Genomic DNA, 23,776 nt, shown 5'->3' on the forward strand with positions numbered 1-23,776 from the left:
GAGACATTCCGTTTACTCTGCCATCTAGTAGTCTTAGAGTAAAATGGAACATTGAAATTGACGAGGAGGCACCCACGCGGCATTGAATTAAAATGCCTGCACACAGTAGATGGGGTCATACGGCTGTTGTTGTACTTCTTTTTGTTGTTGTTGTTGTTGTTGTTGTTGTTGTTGTTATTATTATTAATATTATCATCACCTATAAATGTGTTCGTATATAGATAGAAGTTTTTGTAAGGAAACCATTATCAGGTGTGCCTTGGCATCTCAGTTGTGCTGCACTAAATGGTAAAATAAAATATTTTTGTTGTAATCGCCCCCCATGGCGCAACGGCCCCAAAGGGCCATAGCCTACCAAGCGAACGCTGCTCAGCCCAAAGGCCTCCAGATTACGAGGTATCACGACGGAACCTGTCAGCCGCTATTCCTGGCTTTCTAGACCAGGGCCGCCATCTCATCGTCAGATAGCTCCTCAATTGTAATCACGTAGGCTGAGTGGACCTCGAACCAGCCCTCAGATGCAGGTAAAAATCCCTGACCTGGCCGGGAATCGAACCCGGGGCCTCCGGGTGAGAGGCAGGCAGACTACCCTGCAGGGACGGCTTTGTTGTAATAGTCATGGTAAAAATGTATTGATACATTTTAATTTATGTTAAGGTACTGTTTTATTTTTTATTTTCTTTCTTCCTTGCTGAGGATGTGCCAGTTTTGATTATGATCTATTATATTCAGATTTTAAGTGATCTGTTCTAGAATATTGCCAGAAATAAAATATACAAGGCCTCTTCATTTAGAATTATTTCCTTTTCAATAACAGGGCTTCGCCTCACTTATGAGACATGCTTAAGAACAACTTCTGAAGTTCATAATTGTAGTGTAAGTAGACGAGTGAAATGTGTCCAAGGCTGCAAATTATTAAGCCAGCAGTTCAGTGAAAATAATATTACTGCTTTAAACAGAACTGATGAATTGCCATTAATGTTGTGAACAATGACAATGATTGTGTGGTAATAGTGGTGGATATTGTTTTTATTTAGCAATAGGAGAAATAATAGTATTTTGGTTACTCCTTTGGATACCAGTGGTGCTCTACATCGCATGCATTTCTCAATGCATAATGTAAATATTGAAACCAAATCTAAGAATTATGTTCAAAATAGTCGTATTTAATTCTATTATTATTCCTTCTTTGGACTTCCAAAGGTGAAAATGGATTTACCAAGACCTAATTGTTAAAGCTGACGACCTTGAACATATAAGTCCATGTTTTCAAGTGGACGAATTGTGGTTTTTTTTTTAATCTTCTGCTTTGTCTTTGTAACAGTTATCAGCTGCATGGTAGTGTTGAATCTGTGCTTTTCATCATGCTGGTCAAACAATTACACTTGTTCAGACACTGGCTGTGGCCTACAAGCGCTGTCCAAGCCTCCGCTAGAGTATGCTGCCTTTCATGTCGGGGGTTGTTATACCATTCTTCACTCTTCATCCCAGTCAATAGTTTTCACCATCTCTTGTACCTTGTCCCAAGGGAAGGGTGGCTTTGGATCTGAAATTAAATTTAAATCTAGTATAAACATTTCTTATATTGTTCAGAACATTGTACTGTCAGGAAAATATGCAAGAGAAGCAGTATGTATACAAGATGATGACAGGATTTAAACATGACAGTATACATGAAGGAACAGAGTCTATCAAATAAAATATGGAATATGAAATAGTAACATCTAGCTCCCTCTGTGGATCAGTGATAGTGTGTCGGCCTCTGGATTTCAAGATCATGGGGTTCAAACCCGGCAGAAGTAGCAATATTTTTGAAGGGAAGAAAATAGTCCGTTCAGTACTCCATGGCATATATCAGCATATAAAAGATAGCTGGTGACACTTTTGGTGTTTACCGGACAAAATTAATTAAAACTCAGCCAACAGAAATTTGATTTACTCTGCCATCTGGTAAAATAAAGCAGAATATTGAAATTGTCACACAGGCAGTTTATATGACGTCAAATAAGGATGCCTACACATGGTAACTGATTAGTGATTATTATCGGTCGGTCGGTCGGTCGGTTCGTTCCCACAATGGAGCACTAAAATCAAACCTTATACAACAAAGTCTTCAAAGAATAAGTGTCTTGCAGCACGTTCTTCTGCAGGTATAACATACTGCTTATGCTGCAATGTTTTTAGTGATAATCTTGTGTACTTGTTATTTAGAATCCGTTTATCTTCTCTATTTTCAATTTGGTCTTTAGAAATTTTCAATTCATTTAAATCCATCTATATTTCTTTAAACCAAGTGTCTTTTGTTTTATTATTCCAAAATAAACCAGAAAGTTGTTTCAGGAGTCTAGTATTTGGTAAGCGGTATATGTATCCAAAGAATGCAATCCTCCGTTTTCGCATCGTGTCAACGATCGATTCACTTTCCTTGTAAAATACTGAATTTGACAAAAGTCTCCGCTGGCCATCAAGCTGGTGTTTTTTTTTATTAATAATTGTCCGAAGAAGTCTCCTATCAACTTTCTGCATTTTGTCTGTTGTTGATTGGGTATTCAGTTTAAATAATGTTTCACTTGCATATGTTGCTTCTGGCTTAATGACGGAGTAATAATGTCGAAATTTAGCATTAATCGACAGAGGCTGTTTTTTGTAACTCGGCCAGGTTGTGCTCGTCTCAATTTTTGAGTTCTACTGTCTATAGATGCGTTTTCGTTAGCATTCCAAGTTATAAGCTCACCAATATATGTATATTTGTCTACAATCTTTATTTTCTTAGTATTATTTTACATAATAAATTTAAGTGTCAACTTGAAAAGATGGCATCATTTCTGTTATCTCAAAAGAAATGTTCAACCCAACCTTCGCTGCTAATCGGTCCAGTTCCTGTACTTGAAATTTAGCTTCTTCAATACTATTTGCTAATAATGCTAGATTATCAGCAAATGCGAGACAATTTAGTCGAATATTTCTTCCAATCTTAACAGTCGGTGGACATACCTTATTCCATTCACGCATTTTTTTTTCCAGCACACAATTAAACAATAACGGGGATAATCCATCTCCTTGTCGAAGACTAATATGAATTTTAAATGGCTCAGAGATTTCATTTCTTAACCTAACTCTAGATTTTGTAGTTCTAAGAGTGACCGCAATAAGGTTAACAAGTTTCCGATGTAAACCAAATTCAGTAAGGATATGCAATAATGATCCACGATGGAAACCATCATAAGTTTTTTGAAAATGAACAAAAGCTTCAACAATTGTTTCCTCCTAATCCTTTGGTGTTTTATAATCCATTTGAGACTGATAATTTGATCTGGACAGCTTCGTTCTGGACGAAAACCACCCTGATATTTTCCAAATTCACTATCAAGTTGTTCATGAATTCTGGAATATAAAATCTTAGATAAAATATTATGAGTGATATCCAGCAAAAAAATTCCTCAATAATTACTAGGATTTGATCTATCGCCTTTTTTGTGTAGTGGGTGTATAATTGCAACATTCCATTCTTCAGGCAATTTTTCGTTATTCCATATGTCATTGAGATGTTTATGCACATTCCGAATAGTCTGTATATTTGCATCCTTCCAAAGTTCCGCTACTAGTTGATTCTCTCCCGCTGCCGCTTTAATTTTTTTTTTTTTTTTTAAGTGTATCAATAGCTGCACGCACTTCATCGTAAACCGGTGGCATGATCTTTTCCAGAGGTGTTTTATTTCTGGGCTACAGATCAAATTCAACAGGTTCAACACTATTGAAGTATTCAGCCAAAATTATTGCATTGTCATAATCATTATGGGCCACCTTTCCGTTCGTATCCTTCATCGGAAGAGTAGAGGGAGTATAATTTGTTTGGTATTGTTTAAATATCCTGTAATAGTATCTTGTTTTATGGCGATTGAAAGCTTCATCAATAGATTTGAATGTTTCTTTCTGATGGTTCGTTTGAAACCTTCTGATTTCTTTGGCCATTAATCGTGTAGGGACTTGGGCTTGTTCTGTATACGCCGAACCGCTACCGCTACCCTTTAAATCCTGCCTTTAGAGCCTTAAAAATGACGTAGGGAAAAAAGTGATGACGATTGAAAGAGAAAGAATTTGAGGATTTTGTAAGGCTAAAATTGAAAATTCAATATTTTGCTGAAAAATCGCAGCATTTCACTCAAGACTTCCCCTTAAATGGTTATTTACCCTTGCTCGGGGACTGGGTGTTTGTACTGTCTGCAATAACTCACACACAACACTATCCTCTACTACAGAAACACGCACCCTCTTTAGAGGGTCTGCACCAGGCTATGAATAGCCACGCGAAATTATTATTATTATTATTATTATTATTATTATTATTATTATTATTATTATTATTATTATTATTATTATTATTATTATTATTATTACGTGTTCACAATATTGTCCTCCACTGACAAGTTATTTATTCACCTCAAGTAACTAACGTAGATTAAAATTTAATTTAGAGCATGTAATTTTGATCTGTACTGTGATTGTCGATTTCATTTTTCCGCGCAATCTCCATTCTGAAATACGGAAATGTAACTATTTACGTGAAGCAAGTCGACGGAAAAGCGGTCGTCCGTGCGACTTCTTAGCTTACGCTGGCTAAACCGTTCAAGATACATAGTCCAGTTTCCGGTGAGAGTCTGCCTTGGCATGACAATAAACAAAGCATAGGGTTATACACTCGCGTGGCTGGAGTTTATCTCATTGACGAATGTTTTTCTCACGTTCAGCTTTACGTGTCCCTTTCGCGTGTTACATCAAAAGGAAATATTTTCGTGTTTACTTCCGGCGGGAAAACGACTAGTGTTCTTGGTTAATAGTAGCCTTTCGCCTTAAAATCATAATTGCTCCCGAGCGAATCCGGGGCGGATAGGTAATATGTAATAAGAACATGTTTACTTAGTTGAGTAAAATCATATTGAATAGGTATCCAGCAGTTGTTTACCTGTGATTCCTAGAATTTCAGTTGAAAAGTTGTATTCAAGTCTGCTAACTCCTCCTCTTCAATAAGTTGAAGTTCGCAAGTGTTGGAGGTAGCAAAAGGATTTCTTATCCAGTCATATTCGTTCACGTTAATTAATTGTGGAAAATGCCCTTTCAGTTTGTGTCAACTGTAGTAAGTGATCACAAATCAACGATTTTATATTGTTTCTCATTGGACATTTTGACTTTTTTTTTTCAAACATTTCAAAATTGTTATCGTTCACTTTCCATGACTATATTTTGTTTATTGTATATCTTAAAGCTGCAATTTTGTCTGTAGCTGTCCGAAGATTTTAATTGTGATCGTGTGGACTAGCAGTTTTTGTTGAAAAATGCAAATATATCTGTAATAGGCGTCTTTAGTTCATCTGCCAATTATGCTTTTTTTTTCCTTTCTCATATAATTCCAACATAGTATCCTCGAGTTCAGTGGTGTACTGGAGGCTACAAAGACTGTTGGTGAAGCTCAAACGTGAAATAAGACCGATGGAAATCTAAAGCACGTTATTATGTAACCATCTGACACCTTGTTCCATTTACAAAACTTGAAAGCTATGAGGAAAAACGTTGCTCGTATTTCTGAGTGCAAGGCATCGGAGACTGATTTTGCAACCTAGACACTGCGTTCCTCTCCACTCGACTCACCTCGCGCGGCTTGCTGCTTAATGTCCGATAGGTGCGGGGACCGAGGGTGTAGGTGTGCAAAGCTTCGCTCCGTCAATTTCTAGCTCGTTGATCAATGCGCCACTGCTAACGAGGTAGAAGGAGCTTAAAGACTCGAAGTTCTCCTGAAGACTCCGAACTGACACGATTGACCCATGTACTACATTGTCATGTGTTCATTGTTGCATGTGTAAGGCACCTCTTACTGATTGTTTATGGTTGAGAAAATTATTTGTGTATTTTAGTAGTATTATTGTTCTCAGAACAATTTTAGTTTATTTGACGGTACAGTGTATAACGTGACTGGCCGTGTACGGTTACTATTTGTATAATGGCTGAACCTTGTCTGATACAATAATTACTGGATAAACCATTCTCGGAACTGAAGTTTGCAGATAAATTGCTGATAGTTTAAAACCCATTAGTGCATAAAGTTATTTTTGTCCTGCCACCATCCTGGCTACAATGTGATTCAACAATGAACGCTAAGAATTGAGAATAATGTATTCTTGTTTCCTGTTAGCTACAGCCTTTCTGAAGTGAAAGAAAGTACTGTGGACTTAAAACCATGCATAAAGATCGTACCTTTTCTCATTTTTAAGACGTCCGATTTTTCGGACGCTATGTGCTAAAGGGTTAAAATGGTAAGTTTACCCCACATCTTCCTCGGAATCAACCTCCTCGTACACTTAATTCACCTGGCGCCGGGCTGAGTGGCTCAGACAGTGTTAGTAGATTTACGTAAATGAACTCCTGCGGGACTAAATTCCAGCACCTCGGCATCTTCGAAAACCGTAAAAGTAGTTTGTGGGACGTAAAGCCAGTAATATTATTAATTACTCTGGCTTGGGGACTGGGTGTTTATGGCGTCTTCACCATTCATTTCATCCTCATTAGGTCACCACCTTCCTCGGTAGATGAGTGGCGGTCTCCAACCCATGATCACGCGTTCGATTCCAAAACACCATGCGTTCCTCATTATATATACTTCCTGACCTCAAGAGTGTTGGTATTTTACGTCCGTCTACTTCGACATTCTTGTAGGAAGACACTGCAGGACTGCTATTATAGGAGTAATATAGTTTTCTTTTTATAGGTAGATCTGCTAAAATGAAGTGCAATCGTTCAGATTTTGTGCTCTGTTTTGTTGTTTGAAATCGAACTCGTGATCATAGATCGGACACCACCGCTGATCTACCGAGGAAGCTAATAAACCAGTGGACGACGGATACGATCGCTGGTAATGCTATAAAATTTATATTTTAATTTGATAATAACCTTATAAAATCAATAATAATAATAATAATAATAATAATAATAATAATAATTCTTAGCCTCTGGATAGGCTTGGTGGTGACCTAATGAGGATGAAATGAATGGCGAAGACTTCATAAACACTCAGTCCCCAAGCCAGAGGAATTAAGAGTACGAGGAGGCAAGGGCGCCCATACCCGGGGGCAAGGTGGGGCCGCGCCCCCCCCCCCCCATCTAGCTCTCAGGGAAAGGCAAAAATCTAGTGTATTCACGTGTTTTCGTTTCAAGAAAATGACTTAAAAGTCAGTATTACGCAAAAGCGGTAGTACCGTCCCCCACCAACAGGCAGGGGATACCGTGGGTTATTCTACCGCAGAATAGAAATCGCCATTTATCTTCCAAAATAATAAAATTACTACGTACCCCCAGGTCTGGGCCCCCCTCTAGAAACTCTCATATGGGCGCCCATGCGAGGAGGTTGATTCCAAGAATTGAACCGGGCCCATCGGACCAAAGACAAGCATTCTATCCATTTAGCCACAAAGCTGGACTTTAATTTGCTAAAGCCTAGGGTACCACTTCCATTGATCAGGTGTTGAGTGTTGGCAGTGGCAGAGGCAGAAGCCAGAGTAGCAGCTTGTGAAACAGTCTTGACAAAACAGCAGGCTACTCAGGTGGCTATTGCCTGCAACTCAAAACGGTTAAGGCTTGACGTTCACTAAACCAACTATCGAAAAGGGGTAATCAAAGTCTAGTGGTAGCCCACGTCTTGATCCCAGCATACGCCACTGCTCGAATTCATACACACGACTGAGCGCTCGTCCTCTAGATAACCACCGTAGTTCCTAATTGGTCTCATATCTGAATAAATATGCACGATTTTAGAGGCCTAATTTTAATACAATATATCATCTGAACAACCTAGTAAAAACTGACTTTAAAACTTCTCCAGTAGTTTTTCCACCGAGAATGGAGAGAGCAGTGTGTTATGATTTGTGTGTTATTCTGTAGTGAGATGAATCCTTTTATTGATCCTTCTCTTGATGGAACACGATCTGTGCACATTCGACGCTATTATCCTACGACAAATGTACTGCCTTCATGTACTTATTCAATGCTTCAGAATTGTATTTCCTTTAGTGGTACAGGGCATTTGTTCACAGCAGAGATACTGTTCAACAGTTTTGTCTTCTTCAGTGGAACAAATAAAACAGACGAGTTCTGGAAGCCCACTAATATAGGTGGATTCATCCAGTTGATTTACAAACATCGCATTTGATTCGCCAGTCCGAGTTCTAACATTATTTTCAATATTTCCAGACGTATTCCGAATACATGTTCCAATTCATTAAAGGGAAGTCTCTTTGTGATGCTCATACTGACGACCGAACATGATTTTCACTATTGCATGCTGGAATGATGGCTTTGTGCGGTGCCATATTTTTACTATTATATCGCCCAGAATATTAGATTCTTGAGCTCTATCAGAGGTCTTGAACCATTTAACAAACGAACTAGTCTTAGAATTTCTCTGAAATAGTCCACACTTGACCAAGCGAGTTGACTACGCTGTTCGGGTCACGTAGTTGCGATCTTGCACTTGGGAGGTAGTGGGTTCGAACCCCACCGTTGGTAGCCCTGAAGAGGTTTTTCCGTAGTTTCCCATTTTCACACCTTAATTAAGGCCATGGTCGCTTCCTTCCCATTCTTACCCCTATGTTATCCTACTACGGCCATAAGACCCATCTGAGTTGGTACGACATAAATCAAATAACTAGGGGGAAAAAGTCCACGATTCTTTCTTGCGAGCCATCTCAGTATATCTGTGGCACAATAATTAACTTGGCACCACACAAACCTTAAAACGTAGTTAGTGGGACATTGAACATTATGAAGCCTTAAAAAGTTGTTTCTTCTTTTTACAATTTAAACCCTGTGAAACAGGAATTCTCTCATCACCATGCCATGTGAAATCCATTTTTGAATATGAATCCTTATACAGCCGCACTTTCGAGTTTTTTATGTTGAATTGTGATACGAAGCAAGCTGACAATTTGGACATGTCATTTAATTGTTGCTCTGCATTTCCATTTTTATTCTCTTCATAATTGACCAAAAGTCGTTTTCTGATCCGAATTTCTCCGTTTTTGCTGCTTTCCTCACATTAACAAAACCACATACATTTAAGAAACAACACAACTGGAGGAAAATAAGTGGCCTACGTATTGGTTGAAAATGATTGCATGTAGTTAAATCAGTTTATTATTGATACTACGAGAGTCAAGGAAGCTTACAATCAGTTCTGCCGCAAATTTGACACCGACTCTGCAGCACCCTTGACATTACAACACTGTGCCCCTGGATTCCAAGATACCCACTTTGGAAAACTTACATGTAATATTAGAAATCTTAGAACAAAATAATATAACATTTACTGAAGTTTTACACTCATAGAGACATGGCAGAATCATGGCATTTAAGCATAAAAGTAAGACGTGCCAAAAGTGGCTCAAACTAGAACTCCTGTGGAGAGGGACTATTGCATTCAGTACATAATTAGTGAAGTAAGTCAAGCAAGCAATCTTCTAGTTTTACATGACTGTTGATCTTGTGACGATAGCCGCGGGACCTACGGTACACTTTTATGTGGAATCTGAACCTCAGGGATAAGACTTTTCATTTTAAAATACATGCATTGGCCGGGATTTGTATCACAGCTGCTTTGGTTAGAAGCCAGTGACAATGCCACATAGCTGTCATGCCCTCTTGTCAGTTAGTTACGAGTATGATATGCTATGAAGGTCTGCTCTTATACTATAGTGTACTACGACCAAGTGGATTAAGTTCAAAGTACCTTATCATTGACTCATTTTTAAAATCTGACAGCCTAATATTGCCTTGAGATTTAGTTTGTACGTCTGTCAGTTATCATAATAAACCTGTAGTCTCATACAACACAAAACTAACAAATCAGATAGTGTACCTATATGGAATAGAATGTATTGCTTGCTCCTGAACAGGCATTAAACAATTCATTAAGTTCAAACATTATACACTTTGTATGTCATTGTTTGTCTGAACAGTTCTCAGCACCCGTAAGAATAAGTGTGTATTATCTTCTTTAGAATTTTCACTCGGATATTTGTGGTTATCCATGTAACAGTTTCTCTAATTTTTTCATAATATTAGCTGGCCCGCAGTTACAGTAAGCACATAGAAGATATGCTAGATCAAAATGCTCAGCGTCATAACATTAACATCCTAAAACAGCTGAGAAATTTGTATCACAGCTGCTTTGGTGAGAAGCCAGTGACAATGCCACATAGCTATCAGCAGATAGTTTTCCAGTAGATTATTATGGGTACAGTGTGCAATGTGTTCTAAAACCTTAAAGAGGAAGGGAAATATGAAATATTTAATTTAAATGGTTCAGTATGTATCCAGTAAAGCATCCTATAGGTTACTAAAACATAATTATATATTGAAAATTGCATACATAAATTGCTATAAATTCAGCCGATGAATCATTGTACATTTCCCAAATTCTCCAAATGTCCCAACTAAACTAGCAAGACATCAAAAAAGTATTCTAAACAATTTCCAAACTTGTTTTTTTACTATTGGCTTTACGTCGCACCGACACAGATAGGTCTTATGGCGACGATGGGATAGGAAAGGCCTAGGAGTTGGAAGGAAGTGGCCGTGGCCTTAATTAAGGCGCAGCCTCAGCATTTGCCTGCTGTGAAAATGGGAAACCACGGAAAACCATCTTCAGGGCTGCTGACAGTGGGATTCGAACCCACTGTCTCCCGGATGCAAGCTCACAGCCGCGTGCCTCTAACCGCACGACCAAATCTCCCGGTATTCCTAAACTTGAGAGATCTGTTGATATCACATCCCCATGTGTGTTGTGTGACGTGGAACATTGGTTTTCAGTAGTCACTAATTCTTATTTTGGATTTTCAAATCATATGAAAGCCGAGCAGAGTGGCCGCGCGTGTTCACCCCTGTTACCACGCTACAGCTATGGAGCCAAGCTGTGTATTCGGGAGATGAATGGGTTCGAAACCGACCGTCGGCTGTCCTGAAAATGGTGTCCTGTGGATTTCCATTTTTACTTCAGGCAAATTTCCGGACGGTTCCTTCCCACAGAATAGCCGATTCCTTTCACTTCCTTACCCTGTTTCATTCACCATCATTCATTCATCTTCGTTAGCTTTTCAACCGAGTTAGCGACAGAAAGTACATCCGACCATAAAAACATGCCTTATTATTTCATCTCCCCTCATTCCCGACTCCGTATCAGGAAACGGGACTAAAGAGCAAACAAACATACACATCAGATGGAAAACCAATTTTGTGATATATCATTTAATGCGTTAATCAAATTTTATATTTTCTTTCCGGAATGGTATAATTGTTATTTCATTGCCGACTTCAATAGCGTGGTTGGTTAACCGTTGGCGCTGTATTCTCAAGGTACAGGGTTCGATCCCGATAGTGGTTGGTGGAATTTGTGAGTAAATGCGAAAAACCCGTATTGTTGACTCCCGGCACATTACATATCTCCTGTGGGACGACATTCTAGCATCTGTAGTTATTTAAGGTCATGATAGCAGATTTACATCGTCGCTGACTTCTCACCAAGGTGGCCAAGGGTGGAGTCGTGTTCAGTGCATGGGGGATTTATTAAATACTCACGTCCTGTGGTTCGGGTCACACGTGAAACGGGAGGTCCCATGGCTATTGCCGTTTTATTTTCATTTCCTTCCATACAGTCACTTGAAAGGAACGGATCATGAGAGCGCAGGGACCTTTTTACATATATACTGATAATGGCGAATTTCATTAATTTACACTGGATATATCACCATCATAATTGCCTTGCAGATGCCATTAAACTGTCTAATAGCGTGGGAGTCATTTACCATTGTTTCTAACATCTTGTTTTCTTTTCGGTTCAGGAACGCCTAGTCAGCGTCTAATAGCGCATTTTAACACGCGATCTTATCATTTGAGTGCTGCATCTGGTGCTCATCTGACGTGACTGAGTGCTGTCACAGCTGTTCATCAGTGATTTTCTGTGTTGGTGAGGGGGTTCCGTGGTTCTGAAATTGTGACGTGGTCTTTAAGTCAGTTCTAGTTCTGTAGATGTTACGTGGTGTAAACATTACCCTGATACAGAATTATTTGAGCCCTAACCAAAATGTATGTTAGCCGATTTTAATGCTGAAATTAAGTGTTACGTGGTTGCCAAGAACGGTATGAGAACACAAATATATCTCTTTAAAATGAAACTCCTCATACTTACGTGTGAATTCTTGTTCATATCACAAGGCCAACAATTGGTGGGATACAACGCGTAGATTAATTCAGAACGACTGGAGAGGACAATTACTTAGATAATATGGGCGACGTGTTTCTCAGATCTCATATCGAGATATCTTGTAATTTATTTTCGGTGTGGAAATGTTGATACATTTTGTGGTTTTGTAAGATCATTGGTTATCAGTTCCAGTTATTTATGTAGTATCAGTCTGAGCAGCTCAGACGATAGAGCGCTGACCTTTTGAACGCAACCTGGTAGATTCTATCCTGGTTCGGTACGGTGGTATTTAAAGGTGTTCAAATACGTCTGCTTCGTAGCGGTAGATTTACTGGCACGGAAAAGAACTCCTCGGGACAAAATTCCGGCACCTTGGTGTCTCCGAAAACCATGTGTGGTTAGCGGGACGTAAAATAAACAACATTATTATTTATTTAATACTGGTAAATACATTATAGGGACTGTCTGGCAGCCTTTGTTATTAGATAAAGGGGAATCTGAGTTACTGTTGCATACTACAATATTTTGACCCAAGAATTGGAATTTATGATTTGAGAAATATATTATTCTACATTTTCCGTATCGTGTGTGAAAACTCTGTATAAAACTGCACTAGGGTAATAGCCAGTATTCGAAACTCACTCCGACCCTGAACCTGACACTTGTCCAGTCCTATCCTGTAGCGTGACTTAACTGCTGGACTGCGAAGGTATGCCAAAGGATCATCGAATGTTTTCTTTATATACTCCTCCTATAAAGATTCATTATTTACTACATTTACTACAAATTACATTAGTTTTCCTTCAGATGAAATATGCAGTCGTAATTTATAACACAGTGAGAATTTTCATTATATTTAAAATAAATGGTTAATTGCGATGACCAATGCAAATATTTAATAACATTCCCAAATGGTAGCCTGGAGAGTGGGGTTGGTGATTAGCTTAGTGGCCTAGTCACAGATTTCCCATTAGAAAGCTGAGACTTGAATCACGGTTTGTCCTTGGTCGAGATTTTCATTTCAAAAATCACATGGCATCCGGAAGGGAATGTGGCCTTAAACCCCCGGCCAAAAGCAAAATGAGACTGGGTTGCTTCATCGTTCCGTGTTTGTGTCCGTCGTAATGCACATCTCCATCGCCATTCAAAACAACAGCACACTACCAGCCACCGCAGAAACACCAATAGTGCATACATCCTTCAGCACTTTGCTCGCGTCAGGAAGGGTATACGGCCAAAAAACTGGGCCAGGCCTATACAATTACCGATCCCAATATATTGGGAAAATACCAAGAAGAAAAAGAAAAGGTTTTTAAATAGATCTGAGTACAGTAAATTGAGGGACACGGTGGGGAACGAAATAGCAGATACTGCAGTAATATTACTACAATATAAACAAAGATGAAGGGATACTGAATCGAATTGGTGAGAGGACATCGATTTGGCTGAATTTTACCAGAAAGAGAGAGAGAGTGATAGGACACATATTAAGACATCCAGGACTTGTACAGATGAGTTTTGAGGGAAGTGTAGGTGGTAAGAACGGTAGGGGTAGACCAAGGTCCGAATATGACAAGCAGATTAGAGGAGATGGAGGATGTAGTAGTTATGTAGAATAGGGTTATGTAGGATAGGGTGTTACGAAGAGCTGCATCAAACCAGTCTATGGACTGATGACTCAACAACATAAACAAAGTAAGTTTCTTTCCCTTAGAATGAAATGAATCCCTCAATATCCCGCCGTGGTCACCTGAGTTGAGATGCAATCACCACTTACGTGAGGCAGAGCGGGCGATCCGCAGTGGTCTTCCTCGGCGATTTGTGTTGGTGTAGCTGGCAGGACTCTGGACACACGTCATGCCGAACACCCGGATCCCTGGAACGCTAGCGTACGTGGGCTGGTCGTGAGGCGTAGGACCTTCTGTAACATCATAGTACATTTTTTAACACTCGCATGCAGACCTTTGTATAGCATTTGTTCATTTTCTATGAAAAATCTATACCGATATTGACCTATCTCCTCATGTTTCGTTGTTGATTAAGTTTATGCGGTTGGTGAGGTTACCAGGAACGTGAGTGAACACGGAAGTTCCGAGCCCTCCAAGAATGAAATTGAAAACTAGGATATGAAACGACTCTCCAGGCCTCACGTACCTACCATAATACCTTATGTTGGAGTCCAAATTCACCAGAAGAAGATAATGGAAGGAAAGATAATAGTTTGGGGGAAATCGCTAGAAGCAGTGACAGGCTCGGCTAGAGCTGTGTGAATGCACATGATTCACTGATTTCACTTATTTGATTTAAGAATGTGCTAAGCTGATGACTGTTGATTGGGTCTCTCCAAGTAGGACTGTGCGGGGCAGTGACAGAATATGTTCTCTTACCTTATTCTTGAGGTGCGTGGAATATTCTCTTGATCTAGATTTAGAAAAAGGCTAGTATCTATGCTTGTTAGATGAATGAAATTTTGCTGGAAACGTACACACACCATGACGCTACATAACAGTATTCTGTGAGACTTCGACAAATTCGAATTCGACCCATTTTTAAATATCATGTCCTTGCTTAATTGTTTTCATCATTCATGGATCTTGTGTACGGAACGTGCTTTACTGATAAACAGCGATGGGAAAAGTACAAAAAGAAGTAATTGGGCTTAATTACATTTACCTGAGAAATATTTTACTTAATTACATTTACTAATTATGTGTTCAACAAATAATCAGTAAAAATACCTAGGTATAATTAAAGTTACTTCACAGGACGTGAGACTAGGAAATCACTGCAATGATACTGAAGTTTACAATGAAAAAGGCGTTATTTCATCTTGTGTTTTTAAGAATAGAGATATTATCATCACTAAAAGAGACTGAACAAACCTTCAAAATGATCGCTTGCATGTCACCTTAGTGTTTTCATTATTTTCAAGGCTAACTTATTCAAAATACTTATTCAAATAGGAGAATGTAAATTCCTTAACCCCTTCCTCGTCACGTGTTTATTCCGGTTCTATTCTTGACCACGATTATCTATTGTAAATGCCAACAAGCTGCGAGTAAATGAACGAGTGCGCGTCGTTTCCTTGGTTTTATACCCTTAGCCGTTACCTTTTGTGAGTGCTAGGGCTCCAAATTTGCCACACACTCGATGCAATGTGTATCCATTCCTAGAATGTAACGATTACTAAAATGTAACGATTACAATGTTATTTCAAGAAGAAAATTACGAATAAAATTCACTTTTGGTGAAAAGCAACGATTAGAAGTAAAAATGACCAAAAATGTGAGCGTTACAATTAATTCGATTATCTTTTTTTTTTTTTTCTCAGTTTCTTCCCAATCTGCTGATGTGTTAAAATATGTTTTATCCATCTCCCCGAGCTGCAGTATAGCTCATTGGAGGTTAACTTCAACATTAGCTTTACGTGGATCGGTGATATCCTCTTGTTCTTGTGTAATAAAATCAGGTTTATATTATTGTCAGTTGCATTAATTTTATTTGCAACAACGAGGGCAGGGCGTTTCTTTGCTGCGTGACAAATTACGGTTAGACTACCTGCCTCCCTCGTCAACAATGCAGATTGCGTTGTCGCAATGTTCAGGCGCTAGAACACAGTGCTCTGGGCAGTATTACGATTTCACTTTCCTACAGGTTCTTAAGAAGTTATCGGTAACTCAATCTAAGCGATGTTTTAGGCAATAGATCTTCCTCCTTCAAACTCCTGAATTCCGGTGCTGCTATTACTGTTATCGTCTTCCTTTCAATGGTCTTTTTTTTATCAGTGTTATGCAAGAGAGGGAAAGGCGGAAAATGTAGGATTTTTAAAGCTGCATTTCATGCCATTGGTCCCATTTAGAAAAGGTTACTTATTTACGACTCTCTGTTTTTTTCTGTCCAATAAGAAAATGAAAAGCGCTTTGCTTTGCGACGTAATTTTTTCATCTTTATTGCCGGGTTCACAGTTGCTTGTATTTTATACGATGACTAAATTGTTTAAATGCCTCCAGAAAACTTTTCAGTTGTAAAATGCGACTAACGTGTAGTTTTGAAGTTGACCTGTGGAGAATCCTCTTTTAAATACATTTAATATATATATATATATACAGAGAGAGAGAGAGAGAGAGAGAGAGAGAGTGCCCCATCTCGATACAATGACAGTACAGAAATCTTTGCTAGTAAGATTATTTCATAAGGGGGTTGACGCAGTAGTTTTTATGAATTCTTTGTGTTTTTCAGTTTATTTTGTATCGTCCAATGAAATCAGTGTCTAGTTCGAAGTTCGAGCGAGTTGGCTGCATGTTACGGGCTGCGTAGGTGTAAGCTTGCATTCGGGAGAGGGTGAGTTCGAACCCCACTATCAGCAGCCGTGAAGATGGTTTTATGTGTCAAGAACATGGCTTCTTCCTTCCCCATGATATCCCTTCCGTCAACCCTTGTCGAAGCGACGTTAAGATACCAACAAGAAAGACGAAGAATAATAATTGGGTGATATCAATTGTAGTTGTAAAATGTTAGTACGTGTGTAAAAATAATTTTAATTTTACTGTAGGCCTAATATTTATGTTCAAGGGATAAGTTAGAAAGCGTTCCATTTGTTTCACTAGCAGGTAGAAGTTCCTTAATTTATCGAGCCTTATCGGTTTATCTTGAGCATGTTTATTAAACACAGTCAATTAACTAATACAAATTACTTAAATTTAATTATTCTTTAGATCAATTTTATCCAATTGGTCTTTGTTGGACGGTAACAGAAAAGGGGGGTCATTTTCGCTGCTCTTGATCTCAAGAAGGCGGTTTTCATTTCAAGAATATTTACAGGAAATATTAACTCGATTGCAATGCAGAATCTGCACTTCAGTGAAATATTTCTGTATAAACAGTAGTTTTGTCAGTACTTGTTTATTTTATAATAAGTGGTGTTGATCTTCACTGCTTTGAAAAATTGTATTATTGTGTATATTTTCTTTGACCTTTTCCTGATTAGCGCGATCTGTAGCTGTCCATTTGGAAATAACGGCTCTTCGAGGTGAAAAGACCCACGTTATAGAAAGATTGCCCTTGCTCTTTATCGATGGTATTAAAAAAGCCAGAATGAAGGGGAATATTATCGTAAACTAGTAAATTAGTGTGATAACGATTAGGATTTCCTTTGCATTTTCAAACTTTTTCCCTCGGAAACCCCCCTTTGTTGGCATCCCCGCGGGAATTTTCGGTCACCAAGCATTCTTCTTACATGTTAGGGACTACCTGCATGCAAACTTACATTTTCGTAGGTCTTCTAGTCTCGGGGGATTTTTGCTCATTTTTAGAACACCCTTTCCTAATCCATCCCGTTAGTGAATTATTGATTCCTAACTGTCCATCTAGGTTATCTTAAAATGGAGTCACTACAAAGTATGTCTTTCATAAATCTCCTCATCCCCCACCTTTTTATAAAATCCCAGTGGGAACTTTCGATCACCAAGTATTCCAGCGCACGTACAGTTAGGGACTACCTGTATGCAAATTTGCAGGCTTCTAGGTCTTCTAAACTTTGAGATACTTTGGTTTAGACAAAGTTTTTTTTTTTTTTTTTTTTGCGTCGCACCGACACAGATAGGTCTTATAGCGACGATAGGACAGGGAAGGCCTAGGAGTTGGAAGGAAGCGGCCGTGGCCTTAATTAAGGCACAGCCCCAGCATTTGCCTGGTGTGAAAATGGGAAACCACGGAAAACCATTTTCAGGGCTGCCGATAGTGGGATTCGAACCTACTATCTCCCGGTTTAGACAAAGTAGCTGAATAACTGTATGATTTGTTTCGTCATTACCTTAGCTTCTGGATAACATAATTTAATTTACTCTCAACGCTGACTTCCGGCTTTTTCTGATTGGAGGCAACCTCTCCCACAACTTCGTTCCCTGATGTTAAAAAAAGTTCAACTACAGTACTTTCTTTCTGGACACTCCAGAACTGCGGTGTTTTGCACTTATTTGGCAGCAAAATATAAACTCCTGAAAATAAGGATCGAAGATAAGTGTTTCACATTGAAGTTTCCTTATTAATATACTTACCAAGAATACTGGTTCCTGGGCAGCGACAGATGACTAGGTAGTGTGATTTCCCGGTGCGGATGTTCTGCAGTGCTAGAAGTGACCAGTCTCTAGGCGCTCTACACACTCTCATGTCAGCAACTGGTTCGCACGTCTTCACTAGCGTCAGAGCCTGCAATAAAAGTGAGGATCACTGGCATGGTTTCGAGAGAAAATACTGAAAATTAATTCATAAAACCTCCTCTTAATTTCTCTCATTGTATTCTGTGTCATGGTGACGAGAAAGTAGTGAAAAATTTGTGTGAACGTAGGCAGTGAAGATAACCTAAAATGTCAATACTTTTTATCGTTAACAAATGTGAGCAGATGTGTAACCAACCAAAATTAAACCTAACATGACCAAACGTTATGTTAACCTGACCGAATTTAAACTACTAATGTCAGCTCACCAAACCTGTTCATCTATCGATACTTCGCTTCGTAATGTTGACGTCAAGAGACAAGTCGCATATAAAAAGGCTGTATATAGTGTTATAACGGTCTGGAAAGCATGGGAATTGCTGTATAAATTCAGGTAAAGGTCTTGAATAATACACCATGATTTGCAGTTTGGGTTCAGATATTTACTTATTTTCGTTTTGTGGATTGACAGGTATTTTTCAGTACTTTTTCTGTATGGGTAAAGTTATATACCTTTATTTGTCATAAAAATTAGTAATTGTGTTTCAACGCATGCATTGTTTTATAAACATAATATAAGTTTGAGTGTTATATTCTAAATGATATTTCCACGAAATATGTACCGAAAACCTCCATATTTCAAATCGTTATAAAATTAGCACCGAAATAGGGGTAAAATAATCACAAAATCACACGTCGAACAATACGGTTCAATCTAAAACAGCGACTCATACTCTCCAATTCTCTCTGTTCATACATCTTCACCATCATTTCATTCTGTCAGATGTTCAGGAATCATCTTCTACCTCCGTGCGTTCCTGCGCGGTATTTTTAAACATATTTTTATAACCTAGAAAATGAAAAATGTAATAGTTCACATTTGTGCTATATACGCGATGTCAGTAAATAAAATCGTAAATCGGCTGTGTTATAATTTGTTATACAAAAGATGTTGTTATTATTGTTGTTGGTGGTGTTTGAGTCATCAGTCCATGGACTAGTTTGATGCAGCTCTCCATGCCACCTGCTAACCTTTCAGTTTATACTTAACTACTACATCCTACATCTGCTGTAATCCGGTTGTCATATTCATACCTTCGTCTACTCCTACCGTTTTTACCGTTTACACTTCCCTCAAAAACTAACTGAACAAGTCCTGGATGTCTTTAAGGTGTGTTCTATCATACTATTTCTTCTGCTCGTCAAATTTAGCCAAATCGATCTCGTCTCACCAATTATCTCTTCATTCGTGATTCGATCTACCCATCTTTCCTTCAGCATTCTTCTGTAACATCACATTTCAAAAGATTCTAATCTCTTTCTTTCTGAGTTAGTTATCGCCCATGTATCACTTCCATACAAGGCCATACTCCAGACGAAAGTCTTCAACAAATACATCTAATTCTTATATCGGTCTTCGAAGTAAGCAAACTTCTTTTATAAAGACAGGCGTTCCTTGCTTGAGCTTGTCTGCATTTTATGTCCTCCTTACTTCTGCCATCGTTAGTTATTTTACTACCCAGGTAACAGTATCCATCTGCTTACTTCAAGACTTAATTTCCTAATCTAATATTTCCTGCATCACCTGGCTAAGTTCAATTACACCCCATTACTTTTATTTTCATCTTGTACTCCTTCTCCAAGATTCTGTCCATACCATTCAGCAATTTCTGAAGATCTTCTGCAGATCTTCTGCAGCCTCAGGTAAAATAACAATATCATCGGCAAATCTCAGGGTTTTTATTTCCTCTCCTTGGATTGTGATATCCTTTCCAAATTCATCTTTGATTTCCTTTATCGCTTGTTCTATGTAAACATTAAAGTGATCTCGTGCTCTAATCCCGAGGTGGTGCAGCTCTTTTCTGGCGCATCCCCATTGGAGGTGAGCTGCATGTACCATTTCAATCACATACCAGCTCTCCTGTCATTCTTAAATTTCTGGCAGTACCGGGAATCGAACCTGGACTGCCGAGGACGACAGCTAATAACCCTAACCATTACGCTACGGGGGCGGACTATGTAAACATTGAAAAGGAGAGAGGACAAACTGCAGCCTTGTCTCACTCCTTTCTGGATTGCTACTTATTTTAGGTGCCTTGTTCCTATTTGGGTCTCTCAAAGCTCCGTCGGATTCTGACCTCAAAATTGGGTCTTCTATTTCTTCAAAAAATATAATGAGACAAAATTTTGGAGTATATTTTTTCTACTACTTGTGTAGTCTGCAAGTTTTCAATAGGGCTAATATTAACGGAGAATGAATCCGGCTCCATGATTAAATGGTTAGTGTGCTGGTCCAAGAGGTCTCGAATTCGATTCCTGGCCGGGCTGGGAATTTTAATCTTCATTGGCTGATTCCGATGGCTCGGGGGGCGAGTGTGTGTGTCGTCTTCACCGTTAGAAATCATCTTAGGTAGGGCCTCATCCTCACTGACCCGCCTATAGGCCGTCTAGTAGAAAAAGACCTGTTTCAGACCTCTCCGGAGGCTATACGCCATTATTATTAACGGAGATTAAGAAGTCCTATTTAGATCATTCTCATTCAATTTTTGTTTGGTAAGCTGTCTAGTTATTGAGGCATTTTATATTCAGCTGTAATTTAATGAAGACATCTATTTAGAGTCTTGAAATACTTCAGAGCCGCGTATGTGTTTTTGTACTGGACGATGAACATGCCACTATTAACTAATGTTAAAACAGTGGGGCTGTGTAAATTCTCTGTGGATTTCATAGATTAATTTATTTTCAGCTGAAAGTCATTATAACACAGAGGCATACCTACGCTATTCCGGAGGGTAGAGGCAAGACGATAAAAATTGAAGACATGAGACATCATAACCATGCACTAGAGAAACCCGAGGAAACTCATTTGCATGGTCCCTCGATGACCGTTCCACACAAAGTAAAATAGGTATTGCATTGTTATTCGACAAACATACAGTACGGCGGAAGTTCTAGAACAGGGATGGCGAACCTATGACACGCGTGTCACTAGGTGATACGCGAACACGACTTCTGTGGCACGTCAGACAACATACGACATATTTCAATGTTTTAGCATGTAACAAATTGGTCGAAAATCTAGCAACATAGCATATTTTAATATTATGGTTTAATATTGGCGTAGATGTCTCGCTTAATTCTATGGTCATTTTTTTACAAACTTATTAGATTAAAGCAAAAATATACGTTATTCTAAAAATATGCCTGTTTAAAAAGTGAAGTTTTCAGTGATGTTGGCAAAATAAAATCATGAAACATTTAGTTGAATGGATTTATATGTAATGCAATCTAATACCTAAATGAAGTCAAATGAGGGGTTTCATGATTATTTTAAAGACAATTAACAGATGGCACACTAGACAGTAAAATGTAATACATAGTACTTTAAATGACACGCTACCGGGCGAGTTGGCCGTGCGGTTAATGACGCGTGCTGTGAGCTTGCATCCGTCAGATAGTGGGTTCGAATCCCACTGTCGGCAGCCTTGAAGATGATTTTCCGTGGTTTCCAATTTTCACACCAGGAAAATGCTGGGGGTGTACCTTAAATAATGCCGCTGTCGCTTCCTTCAAACTCCTAGGCCTTTCCTATCCCATCGTCGCCATAAGACCTATCTGTGTCGGTGCGACGTAAAGCCACTAGCAAAAAAAAATGACACGCTAGTCGGTAAAGGTTTGCCATCCCTGTTCTAGAAGATATCGCACCAAGTACCAAAATATGCCATGTACCGGTACTCGGGTGACCACATTCCTGAAGGTTCAAGACCGGACATCCGTTCTCAAAATATATTGTTAACGTGGTGCTATGAAAAGAGCTTAGGCTGTTGCATCTACAAAGAGCTAAATTCTTCATACAATTTTTAATTTTATGCAACAGTATTAAATGTCAATATTATTTTTCTCATTAGCAATAAACTGTATAAAAATTAAGCAGTGGTATGGTGAAGTAATAATATTCTCTGCGAGCAAGTTGACAACGCGTTTTGGGTCACGTAGCTGTGAGCTGTGAGATGGTGGGTTCGAACCCTACTGTCGGCAGCCCTGAAGATGGTTTTCCGTTGTTTTCCATTTTCACACCAGGCAAATGCTGGGGCTGTATCTTAGTTAAGGCCACGGTCGCTTCATTCCCAATCCTAGTCCTTTCATATTCCATCTTCGTCTTAAACTATATAAGCCACTATTTAAAACGTAATCAAGATATCTAGAAGAATGCCACTGAAGTAAAGAGAAAAGGGGGAGCTTAAAAATTACTTTCTTCGGTCTTTCCCAACGAATGTACGTGTATATTCTGTACAATACAAGATATGAAACTTTACATAGTCACTTGTTATCAAAATGCTGTAAAATATATTTTCAAATGTATGAAACATGTTTGTAATTCGGGACGAAATAGAAAAACCGATGGTACGGTCAGAAGAGGCCTGGAGTCTTTCATTTTTACGCCTTGTCTTTCTTTGACGCCGATGCCTCAATCTTTCGAAGTGTCGGATCTCTTCTTTTTTTACTCTCTGATCAGTGTTAATAGAGGATGGTTGCCTAGTTGTATTTCCTCTTCAAACAATAATCACTACCACTACAGGAAGAATGGCACGAATGGCCGTCTTATGGCCGCATACTGCATAGGGTTTTCTTCCACTGATGTTCTATCGGCCAGAAGCGGGGTACAACCGTGCCAAACAAGACTTGACACAGTTCATAGAACTCCAAGAATTGGAGAGTTTCCGTTGAGTTAAGGCTGAAAGCATAGATTCCTTTAGTAAATAGATGTGTTTGGCTGGATATTTGAATACCACATGCTCGTCTGAAGCACATGTTGGACGATTATTAAGGTAATGCTCATTAATGTCTTAGTTAAAATATAGGGTCATGGCAAAGCGGCACTACGTAAAAAGAAACTATGAGATAATATATTATTGCTCTCTAGACTCCAGACCGCCAAAATGCAAACATGCTACTAACCAGCAGAAGACCGAGGTGTTACTGTTGCTGTCGAGGAAAGAGAAACGCCATTAAGCCCAACGCCTACTTTCTTAGCCGAACAGTGTTTATTCCACGATAGGACAGAGAAGCTGTAATATTCAAAGCTCTCAGGTAATAGCGCCTATCATTAATGTTGTTCGTTCCATACTGATGATGGGTTCTTAACACCTAGGTCATCGGCCCTATTCCTGACTCACCGGGCGAGTTGGCCGTGCGCGTAGAGGCGCGGCTGTGAGCTTGCATCCGGGAGATAGTAGGTTCGAATCCCACTATCGGCAGCCCTGAAAATTTTCACACCAGGCAAATGCTGGGGCTGTGCCCTAATTAAGGCCACGGC

General features: G+C 39.1%; 1 protein-coding gene across 1 annotated transcript in view; it reads right to left on the reverse strand.

The window, feature by feature from the left end:
* Positions 1–1,167: 1,167 nt before the first annotated feature.
* The window catches only part of dsx-c73A (doublesex cognate 73A), a 238,307-nt gene continuing 215,698 nt past the window's right edge, over positions 1,168–23,776 (reverse strand). Inside the window, exons 4-6 of the mRNA XM_067138011.2 lie at positions 18,301–18,451; positions 14,022–14,165; positions 1,168–1,546 (exon numbers count right to left, since the gene is read on the reverse strand). Coding sequence (XP_066994112.1) covers positions 1,476–1,546; positions 14,022–14,165; positions 18,301–18,451 — 366 coding nt within the window. The 3' untranslated portion in view covers positions 1,168–1,475. The remainder of the gene's footprint in view (positions 1,547–14,021; positions 14,166–18,300; positions 18,452–23,776) is intronic.

The sequence above is a fragment of the Anabrus simplex genome, chromosome 1, assembly GCF_040414725.1.
Source record: "Anabrus simplex isolate iqAnaSimp1 chromosome 1, ASM4041472v1, whole genome shotgun sequence".
In the NCBI taxonomy this organism is placed as follows: Eukaryota; Metazoa; Arthropoda; class Insecta; order Orthoptera; family Tettigoniidae; genus Anabrus; species Anabrus simplex.